General features: G+C 51.3%; 1 protein-coding gene across 1 annotated transcript in view; it reads left to right on the top strand.

Annotated features, from left to right (window-relative positions):
* Positions 1 to 17,220, top strand: part of STK32B (serine/threonine kinase 32B) — a gene marked incomplete at its 5' end in the record, with an annotated part of 114,460 nt that extends 97,240 nt beyond the window's left edge. The window contains one exon of the mRNA XM_039232111.1: positions 17,082 to 17,220. Within this exon, the coding sequence (XP_039088042.1) occupies positions 17,082 to 17,220 (139 nt within the window). The remainder of the gene's footprint in view (positions 1 to 17,081) is intronic.
* Positions 17,221 to 17,460: the final 240 nt, after the last annotated feature.

Raw genomic sequence — 17,460 nt, 5'->3', positions numbered from 1 at the left:
TTGGGTGCGTGCTGAACCGGCAGCATGCCCCGGGCCCATCAGCAAAGGACCAGACGGCTCAGACGTCATCCTGGCAGCTGCCCTCAGGAGCTCATCCAACTCGCACTGATGGGTGAGAGCAGGATTCAGGAAGGAGTGGGCTTGCAGGGTGGCCCTGACGCCCTACACAGAGGACTGGCCGCACACCTGTCCATTTGACCAACGCTGAACAAGGGCTTGGGCTTGCAGAGCCTATCAGATGAGCTTCCCACCCTCCAGGAGAGCCAGATGGGTAAGTGCCAGCGTGAGCCCTAGGCATCACCAGGACCGCTCCATGTTCGTTCCCAGCAGGTGACGGCAGCTGACGGAATGCGTGCCACAGACGGCAGCCTGGGCAGTGGCTCTGTTGCAGCTGAGAGGGTGTCCCAGAAGCTTCCCAAGGTGCCATGCCCGGCTGAGTCCTGAGGGGTGAGGACGGGAAGGGCATGGAGCCCCAGGAGTGAGGACAACACAGAAGGCGGCTGGTGACGCTGTCATCATCGGGGTGGGTGTCGGTGAAAGGTGATTACTTGGGTGTCGGCCAGTGGGCTTCTGGGCAGGGCAGGGCCCCATTCTGCATGGGGCGCTGGGACAGGCGAAGGAGCAGCAGCCTGTCATTTGTCCTGGGCGGCCACAGCTCTCCGACTAGTGAGTGGGTGCTCGGGTGAGGCCAGACACGCCCCCCAGGCCAGAGCAGCAGACCTCACCGCTGGGGGCCCACGTCTGTCTGGTACCCTGTTCTGGCCGGGAGAACGTGATGGGCCTCAGTGACCACAGTCCCTCAGACCAGGGGAAAGTGGCAGTCAACACTATGCGACTCTGCCGCCTCTGGGGATCCTGGTCTCTTCCCCAGCCTCGAACCCTGGCCCCAGGAACCTCAGTTCAAACCAGCGTGGGCACATTGGACCAGGGCTCCAGGCAGCCTCGTTCTGGACCCTTCGTCTGTTCAAGCATGGACTGAGGCGTCCTCCGAGGGCACCTGATGGCAGACATGAGCCTGTGGAAAGTCTGAGCGGTGACGGACCCAAACGAGCATCAGCAGCGTGCCGCTTCACCTGGAGTCCAAAGAAGCCAAATGATTTTCTTTCAAATGAAAATGAAAGCGAGATACCCCTCCTTGGGTTATTCAGGGGTCACATCTGGCCGTTCTTAGCAGAAACACCACCATATGGTGGCTTCAGCCAGTAAGATGTTCTTTCTCGTGGGGAAGAGTGCATTGATCGGGGAAATGTAGTAGGATTGCCCGGCGGTGCAGAGGACCCCGAAGAGATTTGTGGTCGTGCATGTAAAGCGAGGCTGGCACGGCTAACAGGAGTTGGCAAAATAAAGAAAGAGAGCAGAGCCGTTTTTCAGATGGGGCCGGGGTGGTGCGGGGGAGTCCGGCGTGGGCACGTGCAGAAGCAGGAGTCAGGAACGTCGATGGCCGGCTGCAGGGGTTGCTGTGGGCGTGGGGACGCACCTGTGGTCCCTGCTTGTGCATCCCTGCCTCCGCCCACCCCTGCCCTCCCCGGGCCCCAAAGGCTGCCAGGCTAGCTCCCACCTGCCGTATGCAAGTATCCGGATGAAGGGCCCAGCTGTGGACCCCGGGGAAGCTGTCTGAGCACCATACGGACCCCTCCGTGTCCAGCCCCATGCCTGCTCCATGTGGGAAGGGGGCCACGTTGCACCCGCGGCCGCCCTCTCTGCCGCAGTTTCTCATCTGTGCAGATGCCTGCGAGGAGTCCGTTCACGTGCACGGTGTGCCCCAAACCGAGTGTTCCTTTTAAACCAGAAGAACAATGGGACCTGGGTGTCTGCAGCCCTGTGTTTAAAGCACCTGCCGTGTCGGCACATGAGTAGCTGGAACATTGAGCCTTCCTGTCCGGCAGCAGCCAGTGGCAGGTGGCCTGACTGGGTGGGGGACCCTGAGATGCTGAGCCAGCCTCCCCTTCCCACTCCCTGGGGCCTCACCAGCCCCGGGAGCCTCCACAGCTAGCGGCTGTCTGCTTTCCTTCTCGGCAGACCAGGCGGTCCGCTCGCAGCGCACCAGGCTGGCTCCGTGTGCTTTGTCTCCAGCTGCTGCGGTGCCGACGGCTGCAAAGTGAATCAGCAGGAAGCACCGTGGTCACAGGAGCACAGGTCACAGTCCCCCGGGAGGGGTCAGTGAAGCATCTGACTTCAGCTCAGGTCATGATCTCACAGTTGGTGAGTTCAAGCCCCGTGTATGGCTCTGTGCTGACAGTTAGAGCCTGGAGCCTGCTTCCGATTCTATGTCTCCCTCTCTCTCTGCCATATCAGAGTAGGGGGCCCGTCATCCAGTATGACTTGCGTCCTAGAAAGAAGAGGCCTATGGACACGGGGAGAAAGGCACATGGAGATGGAGACAGCAGCCACCAGAAGCCAGGGGAGGGGCCTGGACCAGATTCTCCCTCAGCCTCAGGGAGGAATCAAAGTGGCCAGCACCTTGATTTCAGACTCCCAGCCTCCACAACCAAGAGGCAATACATTTCCGTTGTTGTAAGCCCCGTACAATACATTTCTGTTGTAAGCTGGTGACACGTTTTAGCGCCTTAGGACACGGACACAGTACCCTCGGAGTCAGCAGCTGAGAAGATAGGTCAGGAGAGCTGCATTTTAACATGTTCTTGGTGTCCTTCTGATTCAAGCTTTGAGAACTCCTGCTAATTGAGGCCGAGTGTGCCTAGACTGCGCCTCTTCCGGTTGGTTCTGAGCTGGCCACAAGAATCCCGATCTAAAACTACAGATCTCCCCAGCTGTCTGTCTCCCCTGCTCTGGGGTTAGTGACCCACAGCTCCGAGCCCTCGCAGGCTTCAGGGCGCTCTGAGGGCCTCACCCCTGCACGGCTGCCTGGCCGCTGATGTGTGCTGCGTCAGCTAGAACGAGCTCTTGGGCAGGGAAAAGGTTCCCCTGCCCCGATACGATGAGGACCCGTCCTCAGCATGTGATGCCCAGGGACGTGGGCATCACCAGCTCCTGGAGGAGATTCTCTTTCAGCCCTTTAACAGTGTGCCCTAATGTGGGCCTGGACCCTGAGATGCTGGCGTGCAGATGTGCACAGGCCACTATGGGGACGTGGAGGACACGCCCCGGGTCTGATGTCTCTGGACCTCAGTTTCTAAACAGAGAGCGGAATTAAAATTAACACTGCCTAATATTCTAGAAGCACGGTGTTATTGCTGGTCAGTGGTCTCAACGGGCAAAAGGCCGCCAAGCCAGGCGGACCATCTGTTTCCAGGAACTGGTCCGGGGATTGGAGGCCTTGGCCGCTGAGGCTTCCAGTGTGAGAGATGCACCGTGGGGCCCGTCCTGCCATTTCTGCCAAGTCCAAAGGGTCGTTTCAACAGCATTTGGCAGAGTTTTGCGGAATAAGGAGCCCCTGGTGAGAAAGGAGTTTCAGGAGCTGAGTTTTCTACCTGTGTCACCTCCGAAAGAAATCCGCATATTTAAAATCACGTGAAAGCCACATGCGGAGGCCCTAAAAGTGTTATATTTTTTTTTAATTTATTTATTTATTTATTTATTTATTTTTTACAAATAGTTTATTGTCAAATTAGTTTCCACATAACACTCAGTGCTCATCCCCAAAGTGCCCTCCTTCATGCCCATCCCCCCCTCCCCCCCACATCCATCAGTCCTCAGTTTTTGTCAGCATTCAAGAGTCTCTCATGGTTTGCCTCTCTCCCTTTCCCCCACCATTTCCGCCCTTCTTCTCCCCCTTGGTCCTCCGTCAAGTTCCTCCTAATCCTCCTATACGTGCAAACATATGGTATTTGTCCTTCTCTGCCTGACTTATTTCGCTCAGCATAACACCCTCAAGGTCCATCCATGGTGCTACACATGGCCAGATTTCATTGTTTCTCATCAGGGAAATACAAATCAAAAGTGTTATATTTTTAAAAATGCGATGCTGCGTTTGTTGTACTTAACAATATAGTGAATGGTGGTCAGTGACGGGGGTATATGATGTTACGGTTTTAGAGCATGTTTCTTTTTTCTTTAATTTTTTTAAAATTTATTTCTGAGAGAGAGAGAGAGAGCGTGAGCAGGGGAGGGTCAGAGAGAGAGGGAGACACAGAATCTGAAGCAGGCTCAAGGCTCTGAGCTGTCAGCACAGAGCCCGACGTGGGGCTCGAACCCATGAACTGTGAGATCGTGACCTGAACCGAAGTCAGATGCTTAACTGACTGAGCCACCCAGGCGCCCCAAGAACATGTTTCTTTAATCCAGAGTGGTCAACCTCGGCCCTGTCGACCTTTGGGGAGTACTGACACGGGTTGTTTGATGTGGGGACTGGCCTGTGCTGTGTAGGGTGTTTGCCAGCATGCGTGGCCTCTGCCCCTTACATGCCAGTAGCACCTCTGTAGTTGTGAGGACCCAGACTGACCCCAGACACTGCCTGATGTTCCCCCAGCAGACAAATCGCTCCCATTTCAGGAGCTTTACTCCTTACTTTCCACACTTTCCTCGAGGTGCATGTGAGTATTCCCAGCATCTGCAGCTCTGAACTGGGATACAAAGGATTTGAAATCTAGTCTTCCATCCCCTGGAATCCTGGGCTCTTCCTGCTGCCTGTGTTTTCATCCAGCTGTTCCGGAGATATTTACTCAGCATCTCCCAGAGGTTGGATACAAGCGGACATAGCTGGGAGCAAGCCCCTATTCTCAGGGGGCTCAAGCTCTGGTGGAATGAGCTTCAGGACCCGAAGGGAGGGGGTGCTTCCCCTAAGCGGTGTCTTTGAGTGTCTGTCTGGCACGCCCATTGCATAGAGCAGATGACCGTGAGGGCACATTTTCATTGGGCACTTGCTCTATGCGATGCAGTCTGTACTTCCATCCTGTGACCAAGGTGCTTTTACTCCCCATGTAATAGGCGAAGAAGGGCAGATGAAGTGAGATGAGGGCACATGACTAAGAGCAGTAGGATTCCCTGGAAGTAATCAGGCTCCAGAGTCCAAGCACTAAATCAAAATGCAAAACGGACCATCGCCCTGCACATTTATTTTTTTTTAAATGTTTTATTTATTTCTAGGATAGAGAGAGAGAGAGAAAGCATGAGCAGGGGAGGGTCAGAGAGAGAGGGAGACACAGAATCTGAAACAGGCTCCAGGCTCTGAGCTGGCAGTCAGCACAGAGCCCGACGCGGGGCTCGAACCCACGAACCGCGAGATCATGACCTAAGCGAAAGTCGGACGCTTAACCGACTAAGCCACCCAGGCACCCCTCGCCCTGAACACTTAATGTTGAATAAGGAATTTCCACTTGCTCTGTAGATGTTGGTGAACCCAGACATTACAGGTGCAAGACCATACAAATGAACATGACAGCTGTCTGTCCTTCCCCATCCTGAGAAAACACAACAATAGGGAGCCACTGCAGGCTCAGCTGAGGACGCAGGGGGAGGCCTGGACCAGGGCCACAGAGAGATGAACAAACAAAACATGAGTAAAGTTCGGCAGGACCTCCAGGGAGCCCCCCACCCCAAGCAGTGAGATAGGGATGCTCTGTTGTGGCCTCGAGCCACTGTGGGGATGGAGGCAAAGAAGCATGAAGTTATGATTCATTTCAGGCTCAGGAACTGGATGAACGGGGCAGGCCCTGGTCCTGCTGCCCTTGGGGCTGTGAGCATGGGGGCAAAGTGGGGTGGAGGGGTCCCAGCCTCTCTGTGCCTCGGGCTCCACGTCAAGGGCTGGCCTTGACTTTAGAAGGTCTGTGCCATTTGCAGAGGGTTTTGACTCCCCTCTGATTTCTTCCCCATGGGGAAGGCAGGCAGGGGTTATACCTGCATCTTGTGGATTAATCAGTAGAGGAGGAACCCTCACCACTGGCACGCCCTCTACCCACTTTGCTAGGAAGAGGCGAAATTCAAGGACCCCACCTTCCCAAATCAAGGCCAGTGTTTTCTGGTTCTCTCCAGTCTTTGAGATTCCGACTGTATGGTCCAAAGGTCATTTATAGGTGAACATAGACAGGTAAAGGGAGCCAACCAAGAGCTGAGAACATCTCTCTTCTAAACCGTGGGGCAGAGAGAGAACCCTACAGCTGTTTGCTCATGTTTCTTTCTCATTGCGGCTCTATTCATAGGATTTTTTTTTCCATACCATTTCACAGTCGAAGAAACCGATAAATGCTAACTCTGACTATTGCGGCATCTCTGAATCTCAGAAGAGTATTGCCCACTGAGGGAGAGGGGAAGAGCACCGGTGACTGTGTTAGGTGAGGCTGGGCTTTCTGGGATCACTGCCCCATGAAGCAAGCTGGAGCCTTTCCAAAGCCCAGGAAGATGGCTGGGGAGAGTCAGCTCAGCGACCTGGAGCAGTGGGAGGTATTTCAGCCACAATCGAAGAGGGTCCGGCTGGTGCTTGGATTGCAGAATCCTGATAGTTGCATGAAAACTCTAGATCAGGAAATCACACAGCGGGCGGGGCCCTCTACTGATCCTGGGGCATGTGGGTGATGCAGTCTGTTGAGCGTCTGACTCTGATCTCAGCTCAGGTCATGATCTCATGGTTCATGGGTTCAAGCCCCGTGTTGGGCTCTGCGCTGATGGTGTGGAGGCTGCTTGGGATTCTCTGCCACCTTCTCTCTGCCCCTCCCCAACATGTGCTCTCTCTCTCTTTCTCTCTCAAAAATAAATAAATAAACACTTTTTAAAAAAAATTTTAAAGGGCTACTCATCCTGACACATTCACCCCAGCCAGTGAAAGACCCAGGAAACTACAGCATGGTGGGTTTCCAGGGGGTTGAGGGGTGACACACGGTCCCTCACAGATAGCTCTGAGTCCGTACAATCCTGTTTCTCTTTAGAAGCATGTGCTGTCACTGGTCTGCTCAGACTTTCGATCATTCACCTTCAATTAGTTCTCCATAGTAAAATATGCCCATTTTATGTGGGAACATCTATAGGCCTTATTAAGTCCTTTGCGAAAGGAGTCTGCATATGAATTTGAAAAATTATAAATACGATCTAATGGTCCACTTTGAGGTAAATATTGCTGTTGTTTTAATCCTGGCCTAATTATCTCTCTGTGACATCTAAGAATCTCACTGCCAAGCAATTAAATGAAATACTACTATCATTTTGTGAATATATTGAAAACCTGTTATATGCCATTTACTGTGCTGAGTGCATTTACATTTCATCTAAAACAAGTCCTCAGCATAACCTTGATTTGTAAATGTTGACATCTAGAGAGGAGTCATTTTCTTGAGGTCAGCAGTCAGTGTTTTACAGAGTTGGGATCCCATACAGTCTGGGGTTTCTCAAACTCAGATTCCTTCCACTGATTCTCACCTTTAACTTTTTATAAATGTCGAAACTTTAATTAAAATATCCAGAGAAAGCAAATGAATGGTATCGCTCAGAATGTATGTAAAAAATGGAATATAAACAATAAGATGGTCTGAAATAAGTGCTTAGAGGCATTTTCTCCCGGTCCTTAATGTTAATTCCCTCCACACTGAATCTAGCTCCGGGCCGCCCCCAGGATTCTTATGAAAAATCCTCATGTTCTCCACCTGAAACACCTCTTTTGGACAAACACCTCTTTTGTACATTGCATTGTGCCCAAAAGGATATGATGAACTCCAAACTGCCCTCCACCCAGCACCGTATTTGAAAATAGGGTCTTTGCAGATGTAATCAAGTGAAGATGATGTCGAACTGGATTGGGGTGGACCGTATACCCAATGACGGGTCTCAAAGGGGAGGGACATTTGAAGACAGATGTGGCCACAATCTGAAGGAATGCCAAGGATCGCTGGTAAACGCTGGACACCGGAAGAGACAAGGAAGGATTTACCTCCAAGAGCCCTGTGGAAACCTTGATTTTAGACTTCTGGTCTCTGGAACTTTGGAGAATACATTTCACCCAGTTGTCCGTACTTGGCCAGGCAGCCATGAGAAACACAACACACCTTCCGGGGACCAATCAAGGCTCCGTGCCTGGCAGTCATTAACCCTTGATTTCTCCCAAATTTTAACCAAAATTTTAGTGCCTATTAGTCTCAGAAAAGTTATTTTACAAATAGTGCAAAATAAATAAAAATTGTAGTGATTTTGGAAGTATGGACATTTGACACTTAAATGAATTAGTGATATTTCAATACATGTAATAACCATACACATACGTGCCATTGCTTCCCCTGGAAAAATTGTGGCCCTGGGAGGTCACAGAGACAGATACTGGCACAAATGGTGAATTCTCTGAGACTATCATGGCTGTAAGGGCTGAAGATAAAAAAGCAAATGGCTTAGGGGCTCCTAGGTGGCTCACTTGGTTAAGCATCCAACTCCTAATTTCAGCATAGGTCATGATCTTGCAGTTCATGGGTTCAAGTCCCAAGATGGGTTCTGCACTGATAGTGAGGAGCAGCTTGGGATTCCCCCTCTCTTCTTCAATCTCTGCCCCTCCCCTGGGAATGCTCTCAAAAGAAAGAAAAAATGCAATGGCTTAGGTGAAAGGAGACTCTCACTCGTTCCTCCTTCCAGCGAGTCTTGCTTCTCTGCACATTGAGGTCATTTTCTTTTAAGGTGAACCAGTTCTTTCCACACCGTGGAAGACACAGTGCAGAGAGCTTGAGCCTGCCAGCTCCACCACCAAACTCAGGAAAGCGGACAAAAGAAGAAGCTGAGGGAAAATCACTAAGGAGGTTTCCCGAATCTCAAATTCAAGAATTCCAGGAAATGGCTCTGATTGGCCCAACTTAGGTCAGGTGACATTTCCTGGACCAATCAAGTCTGGCGATTGGAGGAGGACTCTGATTGGTACTGCTTGTACCAAGTGCCTGCCCTTACCCAATCAATAGCTAAGAGGAGGTTGGTAAGGCCTATAAAAAGGCATCAGCTCCTGTCTCAACCCAGTTGTGCAAAGGCAAAATAATGGCAGTGCTCTCCAGTTGGAAAGTGGATTGATAGTGTAGAGTTAATTGAGTCCAGGAGAGGAGAGATTAAGGAGGGCTAGGGCACATTAGTAAAGAAAAGGCAGATCGTCCCACCTGGCTTCCCATCTGATTTCCACTTCTTCTGGGCACGTGAAACATGGTGACCATGCATGGATGGGAGTGGGGAGGGTAAGTGGACAGATGGGGCTGGCTGTCCAGGCAGAGAGAGGTGAGTGGCCCCAAGGCGGACCCCTCACTCAGGCACCTCAACTGTCAGAGTCCATTCCTGTCTGGAGCCACAGAGTTTCCCCACGGCAACTCTGCAACCCAGAACCAGACTGAGGCCATTATTCACCAAGAGACCAGTGTCTGGACCTCCAGATACCCTCTCTGAGCCTACGCTCAGCCTCAGTGGCTTATAACAATGAGGATTTGTGCCTTATTCACACCATCTGTCTATGGAAGGTCAGTTGGGGGATGGGTGCTCCTCCCACATCACCACCATCCTCCTCATTGGGGACCCAGCCTGAAACAGCATCTCTGGAACATCACAGTGACAGGGGAAAGAGACTCTGAGAGAGTCTGGAAACACCACTGCTCCAGTCTGCTGGTTGCGCTTCTACTCATACACATTGGCCAGAAGGAGTCACACAGCCTGCCCAGCCCCAGGAGCCCGGAAGCGAGATCCTGCCAGGTGCCTGGAAGTGGGAAGATCAGAATGTTTGGTGAACGCCATTAGGGACTGTCCTCCACTAGGCTGCTGGCTCAGGCCTTTCTTCTGCACTGAAATCAGTGAAGACCCAGCAAGCCTGACCCGTCAGCTAGCTCAGACACAAAAGGTCAACCTCACCTCTAGACACAGACAGAAATCTGCTCGCGCAAGTATGCAGGAAGAAGCAGGTGGCTGGGAAGGCAGGAAGAGCAGAGTCTTCCATTTGAGCCTGGGCTCAGGTCTGAAAAGCGGTGTGACCGACCAGGAGCTGTTATCTTGATGGCCCTTTCTCCTCCTCACAGGGGCACTTTTGCTTCTTCTCCAGAAGGTGGGTGCAGGCATTAAATGAGGAGGTGTCAGATGAGAACACATCTCAATCCCCATCCCTCAACAAGATGGCCATCCCTTCCTCAAGCCCATCTATTTTCAAAGGGGTGGAGAGAGAGAGAGGATAGTAAAATAATCCGATCCATTTTGCTCTCTCATAGCCATGGTGTAGTGGACTCCTTCCAAAGATGCCCTCAAATATGTTTGCTTCAGGCAACAGCAGATAAAACAGAATTTTAATGCTTCTGGCCAAAGGCTGTTATTGAATGTGTGAGATAAGAATTGCCTGTGAGACGATCTTCCCAGAAAGTGATGCGGTTTCAGAGTAGAACAGCCAGTTACACCAAGTTTTTACGGAAGGAAGAGACATCTTGTGGGAGGCCAGAAAGATGTTTTTTCCATCCAAATCCCAAAGGAAACACCAAGGAGACTTTAGTTGGAAAAGCCCTCTGATGTCCCACTGCTCACACATACAGGCTAGTGCAGTGGAGTGGGGCTTCCCGGAAGCCAACGTGTTTCCACCTGGACGCTGGAAGAGAGGGGAAGAGGGGACAGGGCCACCTCAGCTGGAGCAGTGACCTTCCTGTGTTCCCAGCTGCTCAAGGACACGGTGCAGGAAGGGCCTGGGGAATAGATGTCCTGGCTTGAGTCCCCTTGCTCCTGATCTCTTCCCATTGGCTAAGCTTGGCTTGGGAGGCTTTGATAAACATCCCCCACCAAGTAAGATTCCCAGGCTCCGAGCTGGGCTGAGTGAGTCTGGGGGACAATGGGAGATAGTTAGCCCAGTGGATTCTAAGGATTGAAGACAGAGAATAATTCCAGAAAGCACACCACTGGCCAAAGGGGAGCGGCTGTCATACAGCAGATTTCTCAGTTTCAATTCTAGATGGAGGGAGTTTCTAAGGGTCTGAGCTATTTCCCCATGCAGGGGGCAATCTTGGAGCATGGGCAGCTGCATTCTGCTAAGAGTGGTGTCTGCTGGGGATGCTAGAGAAGGGATTCTTACGACATACACACAGCGACTTTCTTCCTTTCCATATCCACCCCCCAACCCCAACCCTTTGTTCCATTTGGCATGCACTCTTCCAGAGCTTTCCTGGAACTTCAAGTCTGGTGTTTATGAACCACAGTGAAGCAGTATACATAATAGCTAAAAGCACAGGTCCTGGAGTCAGACTGACTGGTTTTGAATACTGACCCTTGCTAGCTTTGTGACCTTGGACCTCACAGTAGTGTGTCAGTCTCCTCATCTGAAAAATGGGATGTAAATCCCGACTTCCTGAGGTGGTTGTTAGGACAAGTGAGTTAACACATGTTAAGTATTTAACAGCCTCTGCTACATAATCAGTCCACACTACACAAGTGTTCGCTAATATAATTAATTATATACAGAATTATCAGCCCATACCATTGAGTGCTGAGTCAAACATGATTTTGCCTTAATTCTTTTTTAAAAAATTTTAATGTTTATTTTTGAGAGAGAGAGAGAGAGGCAAAGAGTGAGCAGGGGAGGGGCAGAGAGAGAGGGAGACACAGAATTGTAAGCAGGCTCCAGGCTCTGAGAGGTTAGCACAGACCTGACGCAGGGCTGGAACTCACAGACTGAGAGATCATGACCTGAGCCAAAGTCGGACGCTCAACCAACTGAGCCACTCAGGTGCCCCGATTTTGCCTTAAATTTTTAATACACACACACACACACACACACACACACACACACACACACAACCTGTCTCAACTCCCTCAGCTATGAGAAAAGCAAGCTTCATGCATGTTAACTCACGTGAATTGTTGCCTATAAGGGCTGTGACTCACCAGTCCTGCAAATGGCAATCCAATTTGTGTCCAGTGAGGACACCTGTTGCTTCATTAAATGACAACTGGCCTTCTTTCCCCTTTGGGATGTTGAGGCTGCCAACCTGGGCAAATACCCTGCTAACGAAGGGTGGGCATTTATTCCTTTGTTTGGCCCACCCAGCCTTCCGGCACATTGATTGTGTGCTGGGTGCTGTGAAGACACAGATGGCCCTTTCCAGTGGATATGAGACACATAACAAGGCAGGAGACCTGGATCCGGTCTCAAGTTCCACGCCCTGGTCTTCCCTGGTGTGTGGACCCCTCTGCACCTGCCATGACTCCTGGGGCTGGATTCTCTCCGGTTGTCCTGTTTCACCCACTTTCTGGGGCCTGACCCTCAGCCACTCCATGTGTACCCCATCCCAGTGCCCTCCACCCCTCCAACTCTTCTGCCCTGACCCCTCCTCACTCAGGTCGTGGCCTGCAGAACCATCTCTGGGGACCTCCGTACTGAAAGACGGTCATCAGAACTATGGCAGGCAGTTAACTTTCACTTCCTGATCCTCAGTTTCCCCATTTGCAAAATGAGAGCATCTCCACACTGTGATCATCATCGTCACAAAAATAGCTGCCCTTTATAAAGTTCCTGCTACAGGACAGACAGATGGCACACACCGGTTCATCTTCTCCCGTCCCTGTGTTACAGGTGAAGAGAGAGAGGCTTGAAGAAGTTGCAAGTCCCCAGCCACTTGGCCAGTGATGGCGAAGCTGGGCCCCTGATCTAATTCTGCCGAGACTCCTAAGCCTGCACTCTCCCAATACTCCACTTTACCCCTCCATCCACCTTTCTACACAATCCAGAAAACATGCACAGGGAGAACCAGTGGAATGAAATCAATAGGTGTGAAAGCACTTTAAAATGCTTTTCTTTTTCGAAGCTGACGGCAAAAACGAAGACTTGGCTCCACATTGGAGGCCAAGCCTCACTTACAGAAGTCCATACTGGGCGGATGTTGGGTATTAAGCTGACTCCATCCTGCCTGTGTGAAATCGCTTGATCCAAAATTACTTTGATTGCTAACCATTTTATTTTACTCTTCTGAGATGCTTTTCCTTTGAAAAATGCCTCCAGCCTGATTTATTACGAATTTTAATATATGTCCTCCTCTCCTTGGGTGAGGTTCACTATCCCAGAGTGCTTCCTTCTGGCATCTAGTCATAAAGTTCAGGATGTTGAGGGAACCTGTGTCTGTCACTCAGAATTCTGGCCACAAAGCTAACAGTTAATTTGATAAGTTGGCTGAGAAAATTAAATGTTTCTGCCATTGCAGAGATAACCAATTTGCATTAGCAGACTCGAGCTCTGCCTAATAGGGTATGTAGAATCCTTTTTCATTTCTTCCCGAGTTACAGATAAAACTGGGCTGTGGGCTAGTCCTAGAAGTGAGTTCTCAGAGCCACAGCCGTAATGGTTTCATATCTCTGCCTTGGTTCACCGATTCCTCTTTGAGCAGCATGAGCCTTTCTAACTCCTTCAGAGCGTGGGAAAATCATTCCATGCTCTCTTCCCTCCAGGTCCATATTGAATGGCACAGGACTCAGTGGAAAGAGCATGGGTCTTGGAGAATGATAGCCCTTGGAATCTAGCCTCCCAAAGTCACGTAGCTCATAAGGGGCAGCCCCAGAGACAGAAAGAGGCTGGCTCTAAGCCCACGCCCCTAGTGCTATGCCATGCCACTTCTTTCCAACAGAGACCTCATCATAGTGAATGTTCACTGTTTTCTCTCTGTCCTGCTTCACAGCCCCTTCAGCTGTGAGACACAGACAGTGCTAGTGGAAGGTTAGGGGGATGCATGGGTTAGTGGGTGGGTGAGTAAGTGGAAGGGTATTGAGCAAATGGGTGGGTGGCAATAATGAATGGAAATATGGGAGTAGATGGATGAATGGATAGGCAGGAGGGTGGTGGTTGGATGGATAGATGGATGGATAGATGGTAGATGAATAGGTGATGGGGGGTGTGGGTGGATGGGGAAATAGGGGTAAATAAGGAGATCAACAGAGCAGTGTATAGTGAAGACATCAAATATATGGGGCAAATAGATAGATAATTAGATGGATGAGGAGTAGGTGGGACCATGGATGGATGTATTGATGGATGAGGGGATAATCAATGGATGTGGTGGATGGATGGGTGTTGGGTGTGTATATGGAAGGTGGGTAGCTGGGTGGTAAATGGTAAGTGGATGAGGGTGGACAGGTAGGTGAGGAGGGTTGAATAGGTGGGGCTGGGGTGGGACAGATGGATGGACATATGGAAGTGGATGGATGAATGGATGGATGGATGATGGATGGGGTAGATGAATAGGCAGATGAGTAAATAAATGGATGAATATATGGATTGGTGGGTAGAAAATGGATGGGTGAGTGGGTGGAGAATGGACGATGAATATTGGTAGGTGAGCAGGGGTGCAGATATAGTTGGAAGAATACAGGCTTTGGAGACCCAGAACTGGAGTAGAATCCCAGCTCCATAGGCTCTAGGACAGCTGGATGCCTAGCGAAAGGTCCTTCTTTCTTGATTCAGCCATCCTGATTCTCAGTCAGTCTGACGGTAGGTTGCCAGGGGCACGACCCATACTTCATTTAGTTGACGCTGTTGGATCCGGTGCTCACTGTCACAGTATTTTGTGTGTGACACCCCGGGGGGGGGGGGAGACTTGTAACTACTGCTTCTACTCTTGAAATAACTCTGGGCAAAAGAAGGGGCCAAAGTGCCTAAACCATCAGCTCCAGAGAGGATGCTGGCCCACACGGCAATGTTCTGTTTGCTCTACTTTCTGTGTCTTACCTCACTCGTGTCCCTGCATTTCAGATTCCCCTCTCCCTCCCACAACTCCATTCCATACAAATCCTTAAAGCCCAACTCAAAGGCCACCCCCTGCAGGAAGCTTTCCCTGACCCACACAAGATTTCCAAATCCATCTCTCCCTCATCTGCTCCACTCTTTATTATGCAACTTTCAAAGTTATATTTTGTGTTATAATTAGAGAGGGACTGGAGCCTAGAGACAGCCATGCTCCCTATGCTGTGTTTGGACATTTGAAAGAAACTGTTAATGAGATACATCTTTGTCTTGTGATACATCCAGAGAATTACGTGGCATTACAATTGTGAACCAAATAGTCCTGCTTTGGAAGTGTGGGCATCTCCCATTTAGTTCCTTAGCCATTTGAGTTTCCAAGTTTCCCCTAGTTTTTATCTGATTTTCTTTCTTTTTTTTAAAATTTTTTAAATTTATTTCTAGGAGAGAGAGAGACAGCGTGAGCAGGGGAGGGTCAGAGAGAGAGGGAGTCACAGACTCCCAAACAGCCTCCAGGCTCTGAGCTGGCAGCCAGCACAGAGCCCGACGCGGGGCTCGAACCCACGAACCGCGAGATCATGACCTAAGTGAAAGTCGGACGCTTAACCGACTAAGCCACCCAGGTGCCCCTTTATCTGATTTTCTTTCCAGAGGTGCCTGAGAGAGTCTCTTAAAATAGAGGGGAGGAAAGAGAAGGGACAGGGGAGGAAGGTTCCCGGGAAGTTCCCAGCCCTGCCCAGGAAGTCTGATCACCCCCACTCCTCAGACTAGACTCTCCCCTTCCCCACCCACTTTGTCCCCCCACCCTCTGGGTTGCTGACACCTCCTTCAATAGGATGATGAATGCGGGCCCTAACCACCCTTCCCAGGAATGCCAGCTGGACAGCTGCAACCCACAGGGGCAGAGAGACAGCACACCCGCTCTTCAGCCCCACAGGTGGCCGAAGGGTAGGAGGCAATGGCCACCAAGTTTTCCATCTTAAAAATGTTGTGTTGTTGCTGATACCTCAGCATTACCTGAAGAACTCACTCCAATCCTGACATTGTTGCAAACACTAGAAAACCCCATTGAGCGTGTGTACATGTATGCATGCACACGCGTGCACCCACACACACACACGAGCGTGACCTGTCGAGGCCGTGGACTGTGTTGTAGTCATGTGCATGTTGGCTGAGTGAGGTGGCTTTCATTTACATCTTTTATAGGTCTGCACTCTGTTGGACAGAAGCTACCAATTTCAGAAGTACATTCAGGCTGAAACCTGCATCCTTCAGAACAAGGAGAATCGTGGCAATATGGGGCACCCAGGTGGCTCAGTCGGTTGAGTGTCTGACTTTGGCTCAGGTGACAATCTCACGGTTCATGAGTACCAGCCTTGAGTCAGGCTCTGTGCTGACAGCTCAGAGCCTGGAGCCTGCTTTGGATTCTGTGTCTCCCTATCTTTCGGCACCTCCACGCTCATGAGAGGTCTCTCTCACACTCAAAAATAAATAAACATTAAAAATTTTGTTAATAAAAATAAAACATTTAAAAAGAGAATTGTGGCAATATTATTATTTCCAGTCCCATAGTGGATATTTGACACACATGCTCTCTGAGTCCCTTAGCCTCCTGGCAAGTGAATGGTACAATCCCAGGTTTAGAGAGGGAAACTGAGGCCCAGAAGAAGACAGCACCTTGACCCACGGGGCCGAGTAGCAAGTGTGGAGAGCTGCGTTCTTTCTGGTCTCAGGCTTCTCCCTCCCTCCCTAAAGGTCTCCATTTTATTTCTTGCCTGCGTGACAGCTCTGGGATAGTGCATGAACTTGAACTTGCAAATCACAAAGAGAAGGATCCTGTGGAGGGCGACCAGGTAGCCAGACATGTAGTGTGAGAATCATGTGCAGACACACAATGTTGAGAATCACGCCCCCTTAACAGTTTGTCACGGGCCATTTTGGAAGGCCAAGTGCTCGTCTGTTTGGATATGCATTTGGGGGATAAGTTGATCCGTGGCCATTGCTCCGTTTAGATGGGAAACTCCGTGAGGACAGAGAAGATGACTACTTTGCTGGCCAGGGTCTCCCCTGCTCCCTGGCCCGGTGGCTGGTACATCAGTGGGCATTCAGCACATACGCGTGAATGAATGCTGTGCGGGGCTCATCACCCCACTGAGGGTGTGAGCCCAGCCAGTCACATCCGTGATCTCCCGTAGACCTCGCAGGGAGTCCTAAGGCAGGAATTACTATCCCCGTTTTACAGAGAGGGAACCCGAGGCTCTGTGTGTTAAGTATCTCACCGGAGTGCACCTGACCCAGGCTTGGACCCCAGGCCCGCCTGGCTCCAGGGGTCACACCCGGGGCCTCTAGCAGCCGTGTGGCCCAAGCCAGGGGAAGGCGCGGGCGGAGGGCTTCCCGGTTGCCCTGTTCGCCCCAACGCGCCTCCAGGACCTCCCGCCACCCTGCGTTCTGTGCCCCCGACTCAGGAGTGTGCTGTGCTTGTTTGCAGGCTGAGGAGGCAGCAGGGGCAGGGCAATGCGCTCCCGGACACGGACGGCCGCGCTGGGAGCCAGGCGCAGGGCAAGCTGCAGGACGGCCGCAACAACAACGCCCCGGGCCGCGCCTGCTCCGGGGGCTGCAGCAGCTAAGCCGCCGCCGCGGCCGCCGGAAGGGACTGCGCGCATCCGGTCCCGCCCACCGGAAGCCCCTCTCTGCGCCGCGAAGGTCCCTGTCTCGCCCGCGGTAACACCCGATGCACAGAGAGCCCTGGGCTTGGAGCTGGGCAGCCCGGGTTCTGGTCGCAGGTGCCCGACGGATTCTCCGCGTGACTTCGGACAACCTGGCCCTTCCTGTGCCTCAGTTTTCTGCATCTGCCAAAGGGGTTAAAA

This window comes from Hyaena hyaena, unplaced genomic scaffold (assembly GCF_003009895.1).
Source record: "Hyaena hyaena isolate Hyena2069 unplaced genomic scaffold, ASM300989v1 scaffold_63, whole genome shotgun sequence".
NCBI classification, from domain to species: Eukaryota; Metazoa; Chordata; class Mammalia; order Carnivora; family Hyaenidae; genus Hyaena; species Hyaena hyaena.
The sequence above is the reverse complement of the archived record's forward strand: the minus strand, read 5'-3'. Positions and strand labels throughout refer to the sequence as shown.